Here is a 22,952-nt window from a genome sequence, read left to right as displayed (position 1 = left end):
CAGTCCATCAGGATAAATAGAGCGTTGTCTTCTATCTATCAAAATCAGATTGACATTGTTCCCACTGATATAGTGCTACGATATATATATGACCCATACCACCTCTGTACTCCCAAATAACAATGCACACGATCATAATGGCCGCATCCTTGGATCTTGTCAACCAATCCTTTGTCAATGAACTCTCGAAAGGAACCCCTCTATACGAAAAGACCCCAACAGAAGCACGCCAAATCCTCGAGGATGTCCAGAAACACACACCAGCGTCTGATGTCACCCAAGAAGAGTTCAAGATCCCCTATGAGTCCTACAATGTGAAGACAATTATATTCAGACCAACAGATGCCAGCGGTTATCTGCCTACTATCTTCTACACGCATGGAGGTGGCTGGATCCTGGGAAGGTATCGCCCTACCGTTGTCACCCTTTCAGATGGCAATAATACTCACCAATTCTAGCCCCACTGTTCACGGATCTTTGATGGAAGACCTTGCGCGACAAACCAGCGCAGCTGTAGTATTCCCATACTATAGCCCTGCCCCTGAGAAGCAGTATCCTACTCAATTTGAGCAATCATTCGCGGTGTTGAAGTATATTGTTGAGAATGGGGAGAAGCATGGCTTGAAGACGGATACGCTCGCTCTGGCTGGTGATAGTGTTGGCGGTAATCCACTTCTTTTGACGAACAGGAAGGACCATAACTGATAACTTATACCCATAGGCCACATGGCCATCGCAATGGTCCAACTAGCCCACACCCGCGACTTACCCATCAAGCTGTGCCAACTGATCCTCTTCTATCCGGTCACCGACACAGCAGAGAAAAGTGCCACATATACAATCTACAAGGACGGTCCTTACCTCACCGAACGCACGATGGACTGGATGATAGGTGCCTTTCTACCGAACGAGGAGGACAGACGTAATGCGCTTACGTCGCCATTGAAGTATGCATCGGATGAAGAGCTATCCAAGTTTCCTCCAACCACTATCTTTCTGTCGGGTGCGGATCCCCTTATTGGAGAGGGTCGGGCTTTCGGGTTGAGGTTGCAGAAGGCTGGAGTTGAGACTGCCTTTTTGACGGCTGATGGGCAGATTCATGATTATGTTATGCTTGAGCCTATTCGGGGGACGGCGACTGCTAAAGCTGTTGTTAATCTGGCTGCGCTGCATTTGAAGAGGGCATTGGATGTGTGAGTTGTATATACTGTTTTATATACCTGATTTGTTTGCCAATGAATCCGTTTGTAGGGTCCTTTCAGCTTGATGTAAAGCATTTGAAACAGAGAAATTCCAATTAATATTAATTTCTGTATTGCAAGAAATCCCAATCAGACATAGACTTTTAATTAAAGAAAGTGTCATATAAAAGTCTCGGTAGTTCTCAACTAAGAATCCAAAGCCAGTTGATGCCTGAATGCCTGACCATAGCCAACATAGTTAATCTCCGACACAATCCGCAATCTTCACCCCGCACGAGCTCAAGCTCCCAACAATGTCACCCAACCCAGAAAACCAAGACCTAGCCGAAGAAATCGAAGCAGTAAATGCCATCTACGAACCAGACACAATAACAGTAACGCGCACCCCCAACGGCACATCCAAGAACACGCTCGACCTGGGCAGTCCTGCGCAATCCAACGACACTGCACAAACAACAGTGAACCTCCAAATCCCAGGCCAACCTCATCTGTCATTTATCATCGGGTTTGAAGCCTCATACCCAGATTCCAGACCTACAGTGCTAGGAACAGCATCGACAGCCGCGCGCGGCGAGGGTAAGATCGCAATTGATGTACTGGAAGATATTGTCCAGCGAACATGGCAGCCCGGGGCGGTATGTCTATTCGACGTGATCAGTGAAGCTGTGGAGGTCTTCCCGGAATTGAATATCGGCGGAGGGGGTAAAGACGAGGCTGGTGAATCGGGAGATTCGTCAATGCAAGCGCAAACCCAAAATGACGCATCGACATTTGATGACACGACGGCGGAGAGCTTTGAGGCTTTATCGCTTCGTGATGCGTTTGGCCTTGATAGCCCGCCTGATTGGATCCTTTCGGATGTTGCTACGGAGAAGAAGTCTGTGTTTGTGGGTCGTGTTGCGCGAGTTCAGAGTCTTGCGCAGGCGCAGGCTTACCTTGATCATCTTACTGCTACTGATCGAAAGGTTGCTGCTGCGACGCATAATATTAGTGCGTGGCGGATTCGGCAGAGGAAGACTGAAGGGAATGGGGAGGAGGGGGAGACGATTGTTCAGGATTATGATGATGACGGGGAAACTGCTGCTGGAGGGCGGTTATTGCATGTCATGCAGTTGATGGATGTGTGGAATGTGGTTGTTGTTGTTACGCGGTGGTATGGTGGGATTCATCTTGGCCCGGCGCGGTTCCGGCTCATCAATGATGTTGGTCGTGATGCGTTGGTCAAGGGTGGGTTCACCAAGGAGGAGGGGACTGCTGCTGAAAAGGGAAAGAAGAAGGGCAAGAAATGAAGGAGAAACTCGTTCTCTATCCTTGATTGCTTCAGTCGTTGGGATTTCCTCTTGTGATCTCTTTTCACATGGGAGACGTCTGGCCCCATAAAGGACAGGGATGATGAAACAACCGTGCCCGTTTGAAGGGATGCTTGATGGAACCTCAGCAGGCATCGATGAGTCTAGTATCTTCGGATACGACCTTCCTGAAAGTGATCAGGAGACACTTGATATCTATCCACGACCGAACTTGACCAGAGAGGGGAAATGCTGCTTACTTGGCTCATCTCACCACCTTGAGACAATGTCAGCGCCTCACTTGCCCGCACAAATGGATCTGCACCTCAATCAAGCGTCAACCAGGGGTCCCCAGTTCGAATGAAACATACCGTGGGACCTCTTGTCACTCGGGCACAATGTGACAAGTGTCTGGCATGACCTCTGCGCAAAGGCCCAAATAACAGAGTCAGAAAATCTCTACGTCGGCAAATGTACGACCCGGCAAACATTCGAGAGAGCCTTCCGATATAGTGCATATTCCAAATCGAGTAAACATGGTCAAAGACGACGTACTGGGTCCAAGTCCAGGTCCAGGTCGACCGTCAAATTTTCACCTCTAGCATCCACCCACAACCCGAAACACTCGGATAACCATCGTGTAGAACCAGCAGAAACCGGGTTGTGAGGGATAGCAGCGCATGCGAACGGTCTGCAGCCATGATGCAGGGTCTACCGCCAATTTCCACTCTCACACCGAGATCCCGCGGATCCAACATTTGACTGCTCAATTTTGAGGTTATACCCACTGTAGACGCTTAACGAAATAGTCATGCCCATGCGATAGAAGTCAGGAATGAGTATATGAAGGTTAAGAGTGAGTATAGTTAGATAGAGATCAACGTTTAGTTCCCATAGCAGGAGACAACCATGGTACAGTACAGTGCAACGGACGAGTCATAGTGGTTGTAGATATGGATTGCGATCTTGCTTCGGACATAGATCGGAGTCTCCAGTCGTTCTAGGTTGGGATAGCCGAGATTTGTGATCTGTTGAAATTGCAGGGTTTGACTCGGGGATAACTTCAATGCCGACATTTTGTATATCTGAAACGGGTCTAGAAAGAGGTTATGGGGGGGTTCGCTTGGAACCGCTCGGGATGATTGCTTTTTTCTCCATAGAATGACGGATTTGAGATCCGCCATGTACATCTTCAGTTAAGAGAGGTGGATCTATCGGAACCTAGACCACGTTTTGTGAAATTGACGGAGCTTGACGTCTGTCAACTGCAACATGCTCGCTTGGCAGGTTCTGAGGATCTTCAGACGCTAAACTGCACCGTACCTAAGGAGATTGGGCAATATAGATTGATCGCGGACTTTACAGAGAACTATACTATTCCCCCTTTGGTCCGCGAGATTGGATGGAAATTATAGCGCGAAGCGTACCCCACATAAGTGCCGGCAGATCCAGTAAGGGCTGAATCGAATGCCACGGGGCTTTTGAGCTTTCGATGTCGAGTAGATTGATGCTGCGTCATCGCAAGATATTTTGGGTTTGTACAGGTCGCAAGGGGAAGACGTTAGGCCAATTCTTACTGGGATGGGGATGAAGAGGTGCATAGGGGTCGATCTGTCAGGCAGCGTAACATCAAACTGCCGAGTGATTTGTCCTCGACCCGCTTGCAAAAAAAGAGGGCGGCTACAGCCACGGCCAATACACAGAAACATCGTGTGCCAGCGGTTGATGGTGCGACAAGCCAGGGGCAGTGGAGGTGGTGCCTTGCGCCGCTGGGCATCGTGGTTGGCCCGTCATCAGCCGCCCAGCCTCAGACCGGCAGATCGCAGGTTCTGGGGGTGAATACCGAGTCTCCTACTGGTTGTGGGCTGGCAGTTTACGTTCGATGTTCTCTGTCGGATCTAGCAGTTTTCTCTTCTGAGTGGAGGCGAACATGAAACATCCCAGCTTGCCTCCACCTGAGCGGAAGTACAGATCGACCAAGCGGATGGGATACCTTGGCCCTGAAGAGGAGATCAAACCTGGCGAGTGTGTCTAGTTAATTGCTATGCAGTGTAGCATCGTCTCCATATTCCAAGAGTCGGATTTCCGTTGTCGCTTAGTGGGCCCGAGAGTTCTCCATGTATGAATATAAAACCCCCCGGCAAATGCTGCATGGTTCTTCCTTTTTTCTCTGTACATTCCAGTCTCTTCTTTTCTTACTTTGACGGTTCGACTACCAGGCTAGTCCTGTGTTTCATTCTCTCCTTTTTCTTGGTAGTTTTGCCTGTGGCAGACTCCGACAGTCCCTTCTGATTCACAAAGAACACATTCACATTCATCAAAGACGCTGGGATCAAAAGCTTAGCTTATTGTTTCTGAGACATCGCGTCACTTGGCCACAAAAGGTATTGTTTGTTTCCGGTCTTTAATTGTTTATTGTCTGGGGGCTGGTGAATAGAATCCATGACGCATTTTGTTTCGTCTGATATCAGAATCCTATTCAACAGGTTGTCATTGGGATTGTTCTATATCTAACCGCCTAATATATCTCCAAGCTCCTGTCCTTCTTGCTTCTTGCTTCAATATGATATCTTCGCTTCAAGCACTAACATCCTGCAGCTCTTCATTCTTTTCAACCAAACCACCAAGGTCCAATCTTTTTGACTGCTCTTGATTTCATTCGTCTGGCACGAATCGAATCCACTTGCAACTGTAAATTTCCGTCGAACCAGATTTGAAACCGAAAAGTCCATTTACATTCACCATGATGTTCACCAAGTCCAACATCCTGGCTGCCATGCTCGGCGCCTCTGCCGCCAGCGCCCATATGATTATGTCCTCGCCCACCCCTTACAGCAAGGACACTCTTAACAACTCTCCTCTGGCAGCCGATGGCAGCGACTTCCCCTGCAAGCTGCGTGACAATGCCTTCGAGGCCCCCGCCACCGAGACCGTCATCGGCATTGGCGAGTCCCACCCCCTGACCTTCGTAGGAAGCGCCACCCACGGCGGCGGGTCCTGCCAGATCAGTTTAACCACCGACTTGCAGCCATCCAAGAGCTCCGAATGGAAGGTGATCAAGTCCTTCGAAGGTGGCTGCCCTGCTAACGTCGACGGCAACCTGTCCGGTGGCGCCGGCGCCGCCGACCCCGACACCTTCAGCTTCAAAATCCCCGAGGGCATCGCCGCTGGCAAGTACACCTTGGCTTGGACCTGGTTCAACCGCATCGGCAACCGCGAGATGTACATGAACTGCGCTCCCATCACCGTCTCTGGCGGCTCTTCCAAGCGTTCCATCGACCAGGACAACGAACTGTACTCCAACTCCACCCAGATCTTCGACAAGCGCTCTTCCAGCTTCCCTCCCATGTTCGTCGCCAACGTCAACGGCTGCACTACCAAGGAGGGTGTTGATATCCGCTTCCCCCAGCCAGGTGAATACGTCGAGTACCTCGGCAAAGCCTCCAACCTCGCCGCTGAAGGTTCTGAGGCATGCACTGGCACACCTACCTTTGGCGGTGACGGTGACACCAGCTCCGGATCTTCCTCAACCAGCTCTGGCTCCAACTCTGGCTCCAACTCTGGCTCCAGCTCCGGTTCCTCCGACTCTTCTTCGTCTGCTGAAGCCAGTGCTCCCAGCGCAACTGCCTCTGTCTCCGTGGCCCCGGCTCCTGTCGCTACCCCCTCAAGTGCCCCCTCTGCCCCCGACGCTGTTCCCTCTGCCTCGCAGACTGAACCTGCTTCACCGTCGCCTTCTACTGGCGGCTCCACTACTAGCTCTGGCACTTTAACGGGTGCCTGCAGCTCTGAGGGCCAGTGGAACTGCATTGCAGGCACCTCCTTCCAACGCTGTGCGAATGGTAGTTGGTCTGCCTCGCAGCAGATGGCTGCAGGCACTCAGTGTGGAGCTGGTCTGAGCTCTGATCTTTCCATCACTGCTACCATGCAGGCTCGCCATGTCTCGGCTATGCGCTTCCGTAAGCGTCACGTTGGCGGACACCATGCGTGACTATGAGACAAAATGATCTGCTGGTATCGGATGTTGTCTTTGTCCTCCTTTGGACTGAATATTCTTATTTCTCTTCTCTTCTCTTCTTTCTCTTTTACTTCGTTTCCGCTGCCGGTTATCTGACCTGGAGGGACCCTTTTCATTTCGGTGCACATGTCACTTCTTTTCATCTTGTATATTTAGGAGATGCGGCTCGAGAGTTTCTCTCGAGTTTCAATGAACAATCATCTTTATTGTATAAGTCTTGTGTTGCAGTAATCCCTACTAGAAGATCAGTAGCTTGTAAGTTAGCCATTTCTATTAAGACATTGTCGAATTGCATAAAATAGGTGTGATATCATAGGAGCTTTGGAGGCGACAGTCAGTAGACCTACCTCAAGACACCTGTCACGCAAGGCGTTGAAGGTTCGGTTGATTAGATAGCATATCAGAACTTGGATGAAGTAATTTTCTTCAGACACGAATAAAACGTTGTCTGCGTTAATCAAAATCGATATCTGACGACCGACCATACTTATGGCCGGTTAAGCAAGTTGACTTGGCGTAAACATTAAGTGCAGGCACGTGATATCTCATACTGGTCACGTGGGAGTGGATGATATGATGGGACCGCTAGTCCACATCAGGCAGTCAGGGCTTAGGGTTGGCCGCCCCACCACAGTTTCTCACTAAGCGAAAAAATCCACATCCAGGTGAAGCCCCCAAAGTGCAGAGATTGGATCTTCAACCTCACCTCGACACCGACCAGCAACAATGGCCTCCCGCCCTACTGTCTCGATCGCCACGGCTGAGGGCAAGCCCTCCGGGGCCTCTCACCCCCTGCCCACCGTGTTCTCTGCTCCTATCCGTCCGGATATCGTCCAGTATGGCTCGCCAAAATGAAGGAATTGATCGTTGGAGATACTGACGGTCGCATTACAGGCAGGTTCACGTTGGTATGGCCAAGAACAAGCGCCAGCCTTACGCCGTGAGCGAGAAGGCTGGTGAGCAGACCTCTGCTGAGTCCTGGGGTACCGGTACGTTTGCACACCTTTCGACATTGAAGAATCGAGTCCGGACAGCGAAGACGTTTGCGGGATACAGATTTTTAGTCATATGGGAATCAATAACTGACTGGAACTGCTTGGATTGAATAGGTCGTGCTGTCGCCCGTATTCCTCGTGTCTCTGGTGGTGGTACTCACCGTGCTGGCCAGGCTGCCTTCGGTAACCAGTGCCGTTCCGGTCGCATGTTCGCCCCTACCAAGGTCTGGCGCAAGTGGCACCAGAAGGTCAACGTTGGCCAGCGGTATGAATACCTTTGAAATCAATGCATTGAGTTATGGTGGACTAATGAACTTGCAGTCGTTTCGCTACCGCCTCCGCTCTGGCTGCTTCTGCCTCCCCCGCTCTCCTCTTCGCCCGCGGTCACCGTGTCGCCAACGTCCCCGAGGTTCCCCTCGTCATCGAGTCCAAGACCTTCGAGAACGCTGCCCTGACCAAGACCAAGGCCGCCATTGCCCTCCTCCAGGCTGTTGGTGCCGGTCCCGAGCTCGTCAAGGTCCAGAAGTCCCGCAAGCTCCGTGCTGGTAAGGGTAAGCTCCGTAACCGCCGCTTCCGCCAGCGCCGCGGTCCCCTCGTTGTCTACAACCCCGAGACCGACGGCAAGGAGCTCGTCAAGGCCTTCCGCAACATCCCCGGTGTTGAGACCTCCCCCGTCTTCTCCCTCAACCTCCTCCAGCTCGCCCCCGGTGGTCACCTCGGCCGCTTCGTCGTCTGGACCTCCTCCGCCTTCCAGGCCCTCGACCAGGTCTACGGCACCACCACCACCCCTTCGGCTCTCAAGCGGGACTACCTCCTGCCCTCCAACCTGGTGGCCAACGCCGACCTGTCCCGCCTCATCAACTCTTCCGAAATCCAGTCCGTTCTCAAGGCCCCCAAGGGAGAGGCCCGCACCAAGCGTGTCAACGTCCAGAAGAAGAACCCTCTCCGCAACAAGCAGGTCATGCTCCGCCTCAACCCCTACGCCGCTGCCTACTCCAAGCAGAAGCTCGGCCAGCAGTCCGTCGAGGGTGGCAAGCCTACTGCTCCCGCCGAGGCTTTCCTCAACACTCTCTACGAGAACTAAGCGGTTTTCTTCGCCCCTGCTATTTATTTGTTAACGCAAGTTGACAATGTGTAGTCAGCAAAAATGAATCAATGCCTTTTTTGCAATACCCATGGGTTCTATTTGGAGTAGTAATGTGATCGGTTCTGTTCTTACTAAGTGACCCTCGAAATCTTTGTATACTTGTGAGTTGCGTAGCGTAGACAGATTGGGGTCTCGTTGTGTTTGTATCTTGCCCACTAAGACAGCATCTGTTTAGCTCTTGCTGTTGCAGTATCCGTTGCCCTTGTTACGAGTTGAGCAGCACTTGCAACCATGATATCTTGTTCTTCGGTAAGCATTATTATTGACGACGACATCTTCCAGGAGTGACCTCTACTCAGCCATGTTCTCATTTCCTCCGATAAGTCAAGGTTATCCATAGTCGGCTAATATACATCCCTGTCATTTATATTCTACTCTCCAAGCCCAGCCAAAAGAGAGACTGTAAGTCTTCGACTTTCCTAATCATGAATGTTTGTAAACCCGCTTAGGATCGAGCAAATGATATCCCATCAATCCAATCCAATCATCACATGCCACCTCCCTTCTTACCTAGGCACAAACATGCAGCACATGGCAACAACAAAAGATTAAATTATGCATAAAAATAAGTCCCGGTGAAACACACAGCCTCGCTTGTCAAAGTAGCGCAAAGCAATTTCTAGCCAGCATGATATGACGCCACAAACTGTAGGTCGACCCGCACTGCTAACAACCCTCGAGGATCATGGATCCCTTTTGCGCGAGCTATACTAAGAGATGCACGGCATTTTGGTCTTCTCTCTCTACCTCTCTCGGTGAATCTCGTGTCTAACGGGAAGATGTAATTCCCTCAATCTGAAACGCCGGGTAAACTGTGGTTGAGAGGATAGAAAGATGGAGATGAGGCATTTCGCATGCTACTGTATATGGTCTTCATCTATTATACTTTACACTTGGTTTGCCCCGTCGGTTCTTGCTTTGCAGCTGCAGAGTCCATTCCATACCGCTTGTAGCCAACCGAGCGTTATCCACAATGGTATAGAACAAGGTTTGGCCCGTATTTCCCGTATCTAGTCCGTTCTACGACGCCCTTGCTAGTCAATAGTTAAAGCTATACTTAATTAAATCCAAGGATTTCTGTGGCAGCGCGGACGCCATGGAATTACTGGATGCAAAGCCAAAGGGCATCGCTAACTGAGAGATAGTTCTGGATATCGCACGGCGATCGAGGACGTGCGACGGAGATTGCCAAGAACACCGTCAGGGTCCGCGGCTGATAGTCTCAGGCACTTGCGTGCCCGGAGTGGCGGGGGAAGGATGTACCGTGTACGTCAGTTCGCAGTGAATAGCCTTTCTCTTTCTTCAGTTTCTTCAGCAGACGGTGCCATCCGACTGGCTGGTCAGATATGACTATACTTGTTAGGGAGAGATGGTGAGAGGTGGCAGAGCTCCGTTTTTTCGCTTAATTGAAATGACGTCGGGATTTGGGGCTATTACATACTTGTAGAGGGGTTCAATGGTTTGTTCTTCTCGGAATTTGGCCTAGTCTTTACATTGTAATGCAACATCACCATAATAACCGAGATATCGGAGGGGGAAAATTTTCCGATCCGAGCGCCTCGTATAAAAGGAGTGAAAAATCTAAAAATGTACCTATGAAACATGCCAAAGAGCGGTCTCGGTAAGATCTGCCGAATGTGTGGGAGATGCATAAGATACACTTGTAACCGCGCTCAGATTGAATGGCGTCTTGTACTCTATTCGCAGATCATAATGCTATCTACAGGCATGTCTCACCTAATACGAATCGGTTCAGGGGTGCGGAACAAAGCGCCTTGCGCTATCGGGATTGACCCGACACTAGAATGTGGAAGGACGCAAAACATCAATGAGTCTAGTAGCAGAGTTGCAATACAGTAGCGTGATTAGTGTGGAAGCAGGGTATCAGATCGAATAGAAAGATTTATAGTACTCCGTACTCCGTACTCCGTACGAAGGTTTGTTCCCATCACGCCACAGCTTTAGTCTAGACCCCCAATGAGAGACATTCAATATGTTGATCTTGGTAAGAGTACATAATTGTGCCCTAACAGGCCTTCAAACTTACTTAGCTGTGGGTGTGGATTGCTCTTTATACAAATGTCTCAACTCTCCCCTTTTCAACGGATTATTTCTCCACTCGGTATTTATTCGGAGAATTGGGCCTATGATCTCGGGTGGAAATACCAGATGGGAATAGATGGGAATTGGCTCAAAACTGCCGAGTTGGAGACGGCGAAGTCCCGAGAAAAACTGGGTAAGGAAAAACCTGGGGCGAATAAAAGCATAAGGAGGCGAAGAAGAAAAGCTTCTCGCGTCACTTCGTCACAAGCGTTCCCTAGAACAGAAAACGCACATCACCCTAAAGAAGGGGCTGAGTCCAAATGGGACGACGATCCCGAGTGACGGCTTGCAGATCGGATCGCCAGGACTTGAGACATAATACGTGGTCTCCGGAGTGCATCGCCGTTGGAGTTCTGTAAGAAGCCAAGTGGGGAGACAATTCTAGCGAGTTATTGGTTCTGGCTTGCTCAAAGGCACTCTAGAAGGCCAGGGGTCCCTGTCCTGCATCCTCGACCTCATACATGCTACAGAAGCTCGTTTTCCATTGGGTGTGAATCGGGGTCTAAATCAGTTGTCCATCCCTTTGATTTAAGAATAATATAATACAGTGTACAGTATCACGCCGTAAGAATCTGCACCGACACATGCCTGCCTGGGTACCTGTCTCCGAACTCAATCCCACCTGTGACCCAAATATTTAGCAATATAATACCGATGGTCTCGGCTTTGATTCTCCATAGAGTATGAAGCAGTCCGGAGTTGGAAAATATGGAGACCCGAGGACCTCAACCGAGGGTCCCTGTGCAAAAAAAAAAGAAAAAAGTGAAGCCATCTCTCCACTTATGGAACCACGCGGTCCAGCGATCTTCGCCAGAGGCTATCCAAAAGTGAGATAAGCCCTGCGGCCCCTACGCTGGAAGGAGGATTTGCCCGTCTAGGCATCTAGTCGCCCGCGCCACTGTCCGGCCGAAGGCACCTAACAGACCCACCGTGAGGGTATTCGCGGCCAGCATTCCGAGTCCAAAACAAGCTTACCTGTTATTAATATTTATTTACTTTTCTTTTTGGACTTTCCCCCGATGAACCGCAAATTTTTACCTTCGGGACTCGCCAGTCTGACGTTCTAACATTTAATGTATCCGTATACATCTATTGCCTGTACACGCTTACTTTCTCCCTATATAGCGAGGCGGCTATTCCCTCAATGTACCTTCACACTTTGTGAGATCTGATTGCAAACCCCGAGCGGTCTCTATTGGTGCACATCCTCACCAGGACATGAGATTGGTCATGCTGCAGAAGTACTGCAGAGTGGATATTCCGCGCAGGCCTTGCGCCCAGCAAAAGTGGCCAGAGTGTACAAATTTTGTACATCCTTGATCCCTGTGGGTCATTCGTGATTAATATAAAGATGCAGTAGACTGGGGCTACCATGGAATAGCGGAAGAACCAGGGGGATGTCCACTGTTTGCCATTTTATACTGTATCACGATTTCCAATGCGTAAATGACCATGAACTCCATCTCCCCACTCGGGACAACAACGGTAGTCCAAAAGCAATTGCCGTTAGGTCAGGTCCCAGATTACGCCATCTCTTGTATTTGGGATCGGGTATGACGCCAAGTCTGAGGACTCGAATGCCGATATCATCAGGAACTGTATGTAGTACCCAATGGAAATGGCTTCAGGACTTTTGGTTAGACCTGGTTTTTAGATCACTTTCGGGCACCGTTTTCCGGCGTAAACGGACGTGCATAATAAAAAAAGAAAAGATCCCTGGGGCTCTGTTAGAATTTTCCATCGGCGTTTCGAAGTACATAGTGATTCCAAAAAAAGTTTAGATTCCACTGTCGATCGGTTTCGAATCATAAATAGCTAAAATAAAATGAAAAGAAAAGAAAATATCCAAAACGGCAGTGTAATTACAAAGTGTACGTCGAATACACTTGGGCATACTGCGTTGGCCCTCCTGTTTTTTGAAGCCTGACAACATTCCCCTCCTTTCTCCTCCTCTTCGGCTTCGATTTGGCTTCTGTTGTTCTTTCTGCTTCCTTGGTTACTTTAGTCTTCCCCCCTTTCCCCCTCTTATCTCTCGGATCTCCGAAATCTTACCCTCTTGCAGGGGAGCTGAGGCTTGGAACTCGTCAGGGGATATCTGGAGAAGAACCGCCCCGTTACCTTAGTCTCTGGAATCTACCGCGCTACTCTTAGCCGTTTTTTTCTTTTTCTTTTTTCTTGGTAGGCGGCACTTCTTGCGAGGCTGTTTTGACTATAATCAAGCGTGCCACCGGCTCCTACATCGGGTGCTATCAGGGTCTGGTTCTTTTTCTCCCCGGGGACCTAGGAGCCGTGCTCTGAATTTCCGATTTTTAGGTCTACTCACATGTTGGACGCCACTGTTTGCTGTGCTTGTCCTCGATATCCGGGACCGAAGATCTCACAGCCGTTTGATCATCCGTGCTACTTCCGATTATCTCGATAGTCCGTGATCCTTGGATTGGGCTACAAGCGCGGGGCTCTCTCTACAGCAACGACGGCCCGGTTTCCGTGACTCCTTGGGCTGGTGGACTCCTGCAACATCCTGGACACTAGGCTGAAGCCTGGCAAACCGTTACACTTTTTAATGCGAACTACTAGGATCTTGCAGCCACCCCGGTACGGAAACTATGTACCCGAAACCGTGATTGCTCGGGAATATTGCCAAATGGTGGCCTCTTAAGCCAATTTCAATCCCTTTCTCTTCCAATTTCAACAGCAGGGTATGCACATTGGCAAGAGCTGCGTGCTTTGAGCGCATAAAATCAGATACCCAACCCGCTGTCAGCACCTGTACGACTCCCTTCACTTCGTGGTTGCTTATTCGGGCCACGAAACCGTTCACAACCGATCTACTCGCCTGATTGAAATCCTCTTTGGATTTCAATTCGACCACACCATCCTACTGCTGTTCTTTGGGCACCAAAGAGAGCGGAATCGGTACGTGTGAAGCACCGGATTCCTTGCGGAGAGAGATTGAGAGACCTCATTGCTAAGTCTGGTTCTTTTCAATAGAACTCTTGTCTGTGCATTATCTCTTGAGGACTGGAATATCCAACTGGCTCCGCGATACCCAGAGAGTACGCCGCCGAACTACCCCAGGCCACACACATTCCGTTCCAGTACATCCATTGAAGGACAGGCCATTGGAGACACAGAACTCGTCACACCGGTTTTCGAGTCTGTTATGTAGACAGTCGGTTTCCGTGGACCATTCTCTTGCCCATTATCACAACCGTCATGTCAGGCTACTATGTTGGACCCTTTGGTCGTATGTTACCCACCACCGGCCCATCCTCGGAGCAGCAATCCGAGCGTCCAGCTAATTTACAAGAATCCGGGGAACCCCCATACCAGCTTCCACCCCCGCGTACGCCGGCCAGTTTACAATTTGGATCAGATCCCTTCCTGCGCCAGCGTCAGCAAGAAAACCCCGAGAGACCTTCAGACATTGGACGCCAGAGGACAGAGCAACTTCCCTCCGTGAGGCAACTTCTTACCCCAGTGACTGGTTCCAACTCCCCTACATACACTCAAGCATACACTTCATCCAGCACTGAGCGCCGCGAATCTTCGTACGCATACCTGCGTCATGAGCCGAACTTGTCTTCGCAGCTTTCACCAACTGCCGTGCATGAAAGAGCCACAGGCCACTCCGAATCCCTTCCACAACCACAGACTGGCAACTTACCTCCGTTATCACAAGTGGCATCTTTGCATAGTTCAGGAGATATAAGGCACCACACACCAACGAGGAGTGACCCATCTGCAGTCGGTTATCCGCACGGCCAATTACCCTTCCACAGCACACCATTCCATGATAAATTACCCAGTGCGGAACTATCATCACCAGAGGCTTCTGGTCGACATGACAATACCGTGAGACCACATGTGGTTGACGAGCGATACATTGAAGGAGAAGGAATCTGCTACGTTTATGCAGATGGATCCCACTGCCCTAAGGCCATTGACGGGATTCCTGTGAATGCAAATTGGGGTGTTACCAAGGCCGGAAAGCCGAGAAAACGCCTTGCGCAAGCATGCCTGATCTGCCGTGAGAAGAAGATCAAATGCCAACCGAATTTGCCTAAATGTGACCAGTGCCAGAAATCGGGACGGGAGTGCAGGTTCGAGAACGCGTAAGTGATGTATTCGACAGACCACAGTGCGAGAAACCTGATTTGGATTGTTGCTAACTTCATCAAGTCCTCGTGGAAACCGTGCTTCTGCTTCCATGCGAGGATCTCAATCAGCAGGACCATCTGGCAAACCAGATGGGAGAGATCCCTACGCCCTCGCCGGCCATTCTACTTCGGACAATTCCCCGTCACTTTATAACCTCGCCCGAGCCTCCCATAGCGGTACTTCCCTTCCTGGAACAGGCGGCCACTCACCAACATCAGAGGGCTCTATGCTCACGCCATCAGGCACAGAAACAGCATACGAGACCATGGCCGATGCGGACAGAGCCTATAGATCGCGCGCGTACCGATTCCCGCCACCCTTCCCCGGCGCGGATGATACCCTCGGACGATCGGCACATATCGAGAGCAGCCGCCAACCGGAATACTCTGAAATCCTCGGGGAGCTCAAGGACAACAACCCTGATGATCCATTGGTGGGCTCCTGGCATCTCGACCCTCACGAAAGCGATCCGGAGATGACGATGCATTATATTGAATGTTATTTCACGCACGTGAATGATGGGCTGTACCACATGTTCCCACATGCGCGATTTGCCTTGTGGCTGAAGTCATACCCCAAGAAGTCTGCAGAGGACAAGATGTTGCTTTACGCCATGATGGCATTGGGATCTGTCTTTTCAGACAGGTCAGACAAAGTGGTAGCTATGAGGCGTTACGCTCGCATAGCACGATTTGCCATCAATAGAAGCCAGCATGCCCTCTCCTTGCAGCTTGCTCAGAGCCATATCATAATGAGTCTCTGGTACTATGCTACAGGATCGCTGGTCGGGTCCTGGGATTCGATAGGTGCAGCAGGAAGAGCGGTCTTTGGCCTTCGTTATAATCTGGAATCTGGGGGTGTCGTCGTGGATCAGAACCAGGCCTGCGACTATAGTCTTCACCCCCAGGCATTGATAGAGTGCCGTCGTCGAACATTTTGGATTGCTTTTGTGCTTGACGTAAGATGCAATCCGCCAAAAAAGAAGAGCGGGAGTTCTGATAGCTGACAAACAAATAGCGCTTTTCTAGTCTCTATTCCGCCTCGTCAACTTTCATCTCGTCAGATGCGGCATTATTACGGCTTCCATGCCGCGAGGAAATCTACGAAACTCAACAATATGCGACGGCACCCTACTTCCAATCATTCTTGAACCAACCGACATCCTCGGACGACGAACGCCCAACCCTCAGCCCAATGGCCTTCTTGATCGAGCTCATGGCCATCTGGGGAGATGTTTCCCTCCACGTTATCCGTTTACCACACATGCCCCCCGAAGCGTACGCCCGACTCGCCGAAGAATTTCATACGACCATCGTCAACAAAACAAACACCTGGATGACCGGACTCCCCGAACATCTCACATTCTCATCTATAAACCTGGAACGAAGCATCCTGGCTCGAACAGCGGACACCTTCATTTCAATCCACCTGTTTTACCACGCTACTTTGATGAAGCTATACAGACACGCCCGCTATCAGAGTCTCCGAACTGAAGTTCTAAGTCAATACATCCACCGAGCCAGATACCACGCCATCGAAATACTCCGCATCGCTCCTACCTTCGACCAATTCGCCAAGGAGATCATGTCAGCCCGATCCAGCACAGATGTCGCCCCTCCACAGATGACCCTCCTCAATCCATTCCTCGGCTATGTCATTCTATCAGCCGTGGACGTTTTAAGCGCTGCGGGCTTGGCATCACAGTTACAAGAATGCATTTCCTACGTCAGAGGTGCACTACTCACAGTCCAAGAACTTGGTCGCTACTGGGATAGTTCTCTACAGCTCGTCTCCGCACTTCAGAGACGACTGGGATTGATGATCGACTGTCTGAACGAGCGAAGCGTCATCGAAGAGAAACAGGGCTTTGCTCTAGATGGTCCTTCTCTCGAGACGAAGGTCCACGCTGGCGCGTTGCCATCCCACCCCCCTGGCAGTCTTAGTGAAGATCTCTTCACTGGCACGATGCCTCGTGCGGTACTTTTGAATGCCCTGCGAGTCGATGATAGCATCCTCTCAGAGAGCAATATTGCCTGGATCAAGGATCCCTGAGGTGGTCCCCCTTCCCTCTTGATCTCATCTTTTTTGTTTTAACGTCTTGTTACTAGAAGCGAAAAGTCTTTAAAACTTGCATGGCGAAATGATGTGATTTTCAGGCAATACATAATGTCTCTACATGATACGCATCACCGGATTACCCGTGTTCTACCAACTCTTATTTCTGTTCTATTTTCGCATCTTCCCTCATAGCTCTATACTTCTGATATTAACCTGTTTTCTGGTGTTCTTTTTCGACGTCATGGATGCTCATGCCAAGCGCAAGGGCAGTTTTGTTTCAACTTCGGTATTAGGTACCCTGCATAGAGGGGAATATTGTTTGCATGGCTGTTTTCGCTTCTCTTCGTCAACCCTACCTATTGCATCTGTATTATAGTATAAAGTTTGCCTCTAATCTTGTCGCGTACTTCAAGGCGATATTTTGTATGTACATATTTCACTTAGGTTGGAGTCGTGGGGGAAGAGGGAAGAAAGAGAAGTTTCACTGAAGAAAACACTGCATTTGAGTATGTTGTCCATTGTTATAAGTTGCTTGGGCTTTCTTAGCTATATGCCGAGACTTCAGTAAAAGGGCGCCAATTTCGCATCTTTGATCTTCTTACTAGGTGAGAAATCCTAAGAAAGCCTGAGCATTACTTATGATATAGTGAGGGCATTCTGGATCTAGCTACTTGGATATCTACCATGGCACATCAGGGCAAGATGTAGTACCTTTCTCGGTTAATGTAGCTAATTCTCTTCCATATCATCCCTTCCTGGGGGCACTGGAAACAGTCCAGTATAGATAAAATTACCTTCCATTGGGTCCATAAGCACAGCATAATGAGTGTCTTCATTGACAATCGGGTATGACCAAAGCCACCGGAGTGCCGTGTCCTGTGTGATAGACATCTCGAGCTCAGTACCTGGCTCTACGCCACTCGGCATATCCTGCCTTTTTCTCAATTGCATCGAATGTGTTCCTGGATTAGGAGCAGTCTCTCTGGTGTCCCTGTTCTTAAGTCCCGGTTGAGTAGAAATACGTCCTTGAACCCGGCGATCCCATTTCTTTTGCATACAGGCTTGTCGCGTCTTGCTTTCGTCGATGAATTCTTCTATGGTCTGCTCAGAGCCGGCCAGTCGCAGGCCTGCATGTTCTCCACCATCTGTCATAGCTTCAGTTGTAGCAGAGTTGGAATCCTGATCGTGGTTTGTTGTGATTATGAAGGATTTCGAGGAGCGTGCCACTGCAGAGCAAAGGTCCTTTTCCAAGGTCAAGGTTGTGGTTCCGTCGCAGAAAATGAGGTAGGCTGCCGTGGTGGGAATACCAGGGACTTCCGAGAAAATGTCATCAATAGTCGAAGCATTCGAAAGACGTCCGTGAGATTTATCCGATCCGGGTAGAACGATTTGTCTGAGTAATGATGAGATGGACTGTCGGGCCCCCAACAAAACCAGAAGATGGTTAAAGTAAAAGGCCATATTCCGCCGAGAATCATGCACAGCTCGCATGTTGAGTGAAACACTGAGATTCTTCCGAACACCCGTAAGAATACCTACAAAGCCAACATACGTGATACTGGTTGCAAGTACCTTGTCAGGAGCTTCATCTTTGACAAACTCCAGTTGCACAACCAGATCTCGCAGTGGATCCATTCCCCAATCTAGAGTCCGGAAATGCACCACCTTAGTATCTGCTCCATCTCCCACTCGAACACCACCGCTGGTGCATCCCATTAGCAAATCCAGGACGACGTTGAACGAAACCAGCATGTAAAGATCGATACCGGTTTCGCGACTGATTCCCCGGATTTCAGCTGTTTCTTCGGTTGTGTATAGCCCTCGTAGGAAAAGCCAGGCAAGCCAGTGAATTGGTTTCGTGGGGATCTTCTGGGATATTTCGTGGATCACATCATCGAACAAGCTGGTCAGTGCTCGCATCTTATCTTTGTACAGTCGTGCGAGTGATACATAGCGCTCTTCTGGAGGGAGCGATAGGTTGATCCTGTACACAGGGACTGGCTGGCCCCTAGGTGGATCGTGTAAGAAGCCCATTTTCAAGTGATTTGAGTGGGAATAGTATGTGGTGTTTGTGGGGCGGCAATACAGTCCCCCACTAGTGAAGCACGGGACATGGAAGTGCAGAGAGGTCTATGTATTGATTTTATATCTTTTGCCTGTCTTATGCGGAGCAAACAACTGCAATTTGGTTGCCTGAACCTTTTCACGGGACAGCGCAATGCCTCAGGCTTCTACTCCGGAGATTAGTCTAGAGGTCCGAGGGCTAGAGACGACTGAGCATATGGAGGCACTCCTGGCCGAATCATTATTCAGGATTCTATAGCGTAGTCTTGCTATATAAAGTACTTGTGAGTTTAGAGAGACAGAAAAAAGATAAACGAGTTCCTCAGAAGCCACACAGAGAGCTCCATCTACATCAGCGAGGTCCTAGAGTCTACAATTAGGGCTGTCACATGGAGCTGCATGGGAAATCATGAAACCTAGCAGCAGTACTTAATTCATTCTTCAAGAAACAGGGTGTGTAATTCGAGCAAAGCCGGTGAGGGCATATTGAAATCGAAGGTCCTGCCTGCATGTTGGTTTATATCTCGCTACCTTCACGCTCTTCTGCAAAGCCAACGACTCGGACATGATGAGAATGCATTCAGATTCGAAAACACATATGGAAAGCAGCATATTTGCATTGGTTCAAGAAAATTTCCCTGAAAATACAGCGGCGAAATTAACATATTCTCAATAGTGATCTATATCTTCAGGAGCAACATTATGAACGGTCAAATCCCAAGGGCGAAAACAACGCATGGATCTAATAGTAGCCGTGAGTTGATGTCCTTTCCAACATTAGGCCGACTGACAAAAACTGTTGAAAGTGGTAATTCTAGTAGATGTTGTTTGAGGCAAGGGGACTAGAAGGGCGCGTCTATCACAACCATGGACCAGGGTTTGACGCGTAGTAAATAATTGACATGAAGAATCATATCTTTGTTAACTAGAGACTAGTTAGTTCCATATAAGAAGAATTGTCTCAGTCATTTCAAAACAGAATGAGACAAGCGATACAACGTTCGCGGATGTTTACGTCTTGTACTGCCTCAGGCGACCATGCTAAATAACAATGTCGTTGTTCACAAGGCGGGGAATCGGCCGTGTATATGACACATAAATCCTTTTCTAAAATGAAAAATATTATAGAGCTACTCTCATTTAAATGACTGATGCAGGTAGATACAGCCTCGGTCGCAAAACGGGATCAATCCAGCGGAGACACGGAAGGTTTCTCCGATGGAATTCCAACTCTCCACCTTGCTTCATTGTCCTGTCGCACTTTGTTCAAACACCTCAAAATGAGGACGGTGTATATATAACCACAGAAAACGAGTGCGCAAAACGCCCTCATGTCCTCTCAATTTGATCAGCTCCCGAGCGGGGAATTCCGCGCGACGGTGGAAGATGACGGACTCGACGCCGACTACAGCATGATCGCAGAGTACCCCGAGGAGGTCGACTACTACGTTCTTCTAGGCCTCTCGAGAAAACCACCTCCAACTGACGCCGACATCCGATCAGCCTACCGCAATTTGACCCTCAGCTTTCATCCGGACAAGCAGCCGCCGCACCTCCGCGATGCCGCGGAGAGCCATTTCAGACATATCCAGGAGGCGTATGAGACGCTTATTGATCCCAACAAGCGAACTGTATATGATATAGCTGGTGCTGAAGGCGTTCGGCAGGAGTGGGGTCAACTTGGGGCCATGGGTATTGGAGGTGAGGCACAAAGGCAAGAGGTCGGCGTTAAGGCGATGTCGCCGGATGAATTCCGACGGTGGTTTTTGAAGACGATGAAGAAACGCGAGCGAAAAGCTGTTGAGAGCTTAGTTTCTAGTCGGGTATGTATTTTTCTCTGTTCCGAGACGATTTCTTTGGCTGAGCTGTTTCTAACGTTGAATGTTTGCGTACTATTAGGGCAGCATCACCTTAGGAGTCAATGCCTCCTCAATGATCTCAGTTGATAAGGATGAAGATGTGACGTTCCATATACCTTCGCCGAAGGTGACAACATATGGTGTTTCGTATAACTTCCGAACACCGTTGTCAATACCGCAACTTTGGACGACAGAGAAAGATGAAGACAGTCAAAATGCCGAGGACACCGAAGAATTGCAAGATGAGAAACTCGAGGATATACAGGTGACCTTGAACGCCGGTATCGCTGGCGGTTTGGCTCGCCCTATGAAGAAAGTCACAATCGAATACGAGGATGGAACAGAGGGAGACGAATCGGTATGTGGCACTGTTAACTTCGGTCTCGATGGTTGGCTAACAATCTTTTAGATTCAAATGCCGCCAATTGTCGCCTCTCAAAACTTCCAATTTGGAGCTACCGTGAGGCCCAATTTCAAGAACTTAGTTGGAACTAAGGGAATCTGGGCCAAGCATCCTTTCTCACTTCTCAGAGATTCTTCGGTTACTATCGATGCCCTCCTTCTTCCCACGCCAACTGTTAAGGTGAACCTTGCTAGGGCCTTCCAGCCGCTCCCTGGCATCAAGCCATTCCAGGTCAGCGCGACCAGTATACACACGCGCTCTCTGTTGGAAACGCCGCCTTCTCTGGAAGTTCAAGTCTCGAAAGAGATTGCAAAGAGGAAGATCGGTGTCTTCACTTGGTCCAGCGGCTTGATTGACTGGCCTGAACTTCTTCAAGAGCGTTTTTCTTCACTCGGAATGTCAGCTCAGAGTGCCGTGGCTTCTATGAACGAGGTCAGCAACCTGCAGATTGGCTTAATATCGCTACCATCCGAAAATACTATGGAGTTTAACGATGATGACGAGGAGAGTGAAGAACTGGACGAGGACACCCGGCATCTCCTCACGAAGAAACGCAATATCAACCGATCAGCCGAATCATGGCAGACTCATCTTCAGGTGTCACCTGGAGGAGGCGGGCTTGTCTTGACTTATTCGCGGAACCTCTTCTCCGGAAAGCCCGCTGATGACCCCGTAAAGACTGAATGGAGCTCCGAGGGCTATTTCCCGATGCCAACTATGGACCAGGCGCGGGCTGTCCGACTTGAGATCTCCAGTGTTCTCGGGTTAGACATGTCTTTGCAATGGACCATCAAGGGTGTTCGCCGGGTTGGTGAATACACCCGCGTTGGCCTCGGAATTGGCATCGCAGATAAGGGTATCATGATGACAGTCTCATGGAGCCGACTCGGTCAAAACATCAACCTGCCAATCAACGTCTGCCCGGCCAACGAGGCAACAAGTGGCGCCGCAGCGCTGGCTGCCATCTTCCCCTGGCTAGCCTACTGCGCAGTTGAATTTGGGTATATTCGCCCACGCGATAGAAAGAAGCGTCGACAGGCAGCTGCCAAGCGTCACCGTGAACTGACGAAGCTCATTCCCAAGAAACGCGAGGAGAGCCTCCAGGCCATCGAGCTCATGTCGGATCAAGTACAGAGACGGCAAGCTCGAGAGGAGACACAGGACGGCCTTATCATCCTGAAGGCTGAGTACGGGTATATACCGCCAGTAAATAAGAAACCCAAGAATGGGTTCACGGAGCCTCGGGTGATTGATGTCACTATTCCTGTAGCTGCACTCGTCAATCGGGGCCAATTGGTGATTCCCGGGAAGTCAATCAAGGTAAGTCAAAGCAATAAGATCTTGAGCTCAATTCGATTCTCTGAATCATATCACTAATTTGGTTGAATAGTTCCAAATCCTGGGTTTCCATGACCCTGCGCCATTGTTGCCCAAGCGGTTGAAGATCTGGTATAAATTCCAGGGGCGTGAACACTATGTCGAGACTGGTGATAAAGAGGACGTCGTCTGTCCCATGCGCACGCATTTGATGTCTGTTTAGACCCTTTGAACTCCATCGTATACCTGTAATTATAGCATTTGGTCGTTAGCGACTATTCCAAGCTCCATTCTCACTTTTTTTGTTCCACTATTGTATACTTTATCAACTTTTTTCTG

General features: G+C 49.6%; 7 protein-coding genes across 7 annotated transcripts; 6 read left to right on the top strand and 1 right to left on the bottom strand.

The window, feature by feature from the left end:
- Window positions 1-137: 137 nt before the first annotated feature.
- PENARI_c002G11210 (alpha/beta hydrolase) lies at window positions 138-1,197 on the top strand (the record flags this gene model as incomplete). The annotated part of the gene is made up of 3 exons (XM_022627905.1): window positions 138-403; window positions 459-664; window positions 722-1,197. The coding sequence occupies 3 exons, from the start codon at window positions 138-140 to the stop codon at window positions 1,195-1,197; spliced, it is 948 nt and encodes a 315-aa protein (XP_022492752.1).
- A 298-nt stretch (window positions 1,198-1,495) lies between these two features.
- Window positions 1,496-2,491, top strand: PENARI_c002G03855 (IMPACT family protein; the record flags this gene model as incomplete). Its single annotated transcript, XM_022627400.1, has 1 exon — window positions 1,496-2,491. The coding sequence occupies one exon, from the start codon at window positions 1,496-1,498 to the stop codon at window positions 2,489-2,491; it is 996 nt and encodes a 331-aa protein (XP_022492887.1).
- Window positions 2,492-5,234: 2,743 nt separating this feature from the next.
- PENARI_c002G07844 (lytic polysaccharide monooxygenase AA11 family protein) lies at window positions 5,235-6,479 on the top strand (the record flags this gene model as incomplete). Its single annotated transcript, XM_022627681.1, has 1 exon — window positions 5,235-6,479. The coding sequence occupies one exon, from the start codon at window positions 5,235-5,237 to the stop codon at window positions 6,477-6,479; it is 1,245 nt and encodes a 414-aa protein (XP_022492375.1).
- Window positions 6,480-7,232: 753 nt separating this feature from the next.
- PENARI_c002G11803 (60S ribosomal protein uL4) lies at window positions 7,233-8,585 on the top strand (the record flags this gene model as incomplete). Its single annotated transcript, XM_022627944.1, has 4 exons — window positions 7,233-7,342; window positions 7,401-7,495; window positions 7,616-7,766; window positions 7,823-8,585. 4 exons carry the CDS (start codon window positions 7,233-7,235, stop codon window positions 8,583-8,585), a joined length of 1,119 nt encoding a protein of 372 aa, XP_022492996.1.
- Window positions 8,586-13,967: 5,382 nt separating this feature from the next.
- On the top strand, window positions 13,968-16,964 carry PENARI_c002G07234 (Zn(II)2Cys6 transcription factor; the record flags this gene model as incomplete). Its single annotated transcript, XM_022627625.1, has 3 exons — window positions 13,968-14,866; window positions 14,934-15,870; window positions 15,930-16,964. The coding sequence occupies 3 exons, from the start codon at window positions 13,968-13,970 to the stop codon at window positions 16,962-16,964; spliced, it is 2,871 nt and encodes a 956-aa protein (XP_022492635.1).
- A 735-nt stretch (window positions 16,965-17,699) lies between these two features.
- PENARI_c002G07627 (uncharacterized protein) lies at window positions 17,700-19,004 on the bottom strand (the record flags this gene model as incomplete). The annotated part of the gene is made up of 1 exon (XM_022627659.1): window positions 17,700-19,004. The coding sequence occupies one exon, from the start codon at window positions 19,002-19,004 to the stop codon at window positions 17,700-17,702; it is 1,305 nt and encodes a 434-aa protein (XP_022492665.1).
- Window positions 19,005-20,365: 1,361 nt separating this feature from the next.
- Window positions 20,366-22,836, top strand: PENARI_c002G00026 (J domain-containing protein; the record flags this gene model as incomplete). Its single annotated transcript, XM_022627130.1, has 4 exons — window positions 20,366-20,857; window positions 20,934-21,251; window positions 21,303-22,616; window positions 22,687-22,836. The coding sequence occupies 4 exons, from the start codon at window positions 20,366-20,368 to the stop codon at window positions 22,834-22,836; spliced, it is 2,274 nt and encodes a 757-aa protein (XP_022492362.1).
- Window positions 22,837-22,952: the final 116 nt, after the last annotated feature.

The sequence above is a fragment of the Penicillium arizonense genome (genome assembly GCF_001773325.1).
Source record: "Penicillium arizonense strain CBS 141311 chromosome Unknown PENARI_contig002, whole genome shotgun sequence".
NCBI classification, from domain to species: Eukaryota; Fungi; Ascomycota; class Eurotiomycetes; order Eurotiales; family Aspergillaceae; genus Penicillium; species Penicillium arizonense.
The sequence above is the reverse complement of the archived record's forward strand: the minus strand, read 5'-3'. Positions and strand labels throughout refer to the sequence as shown.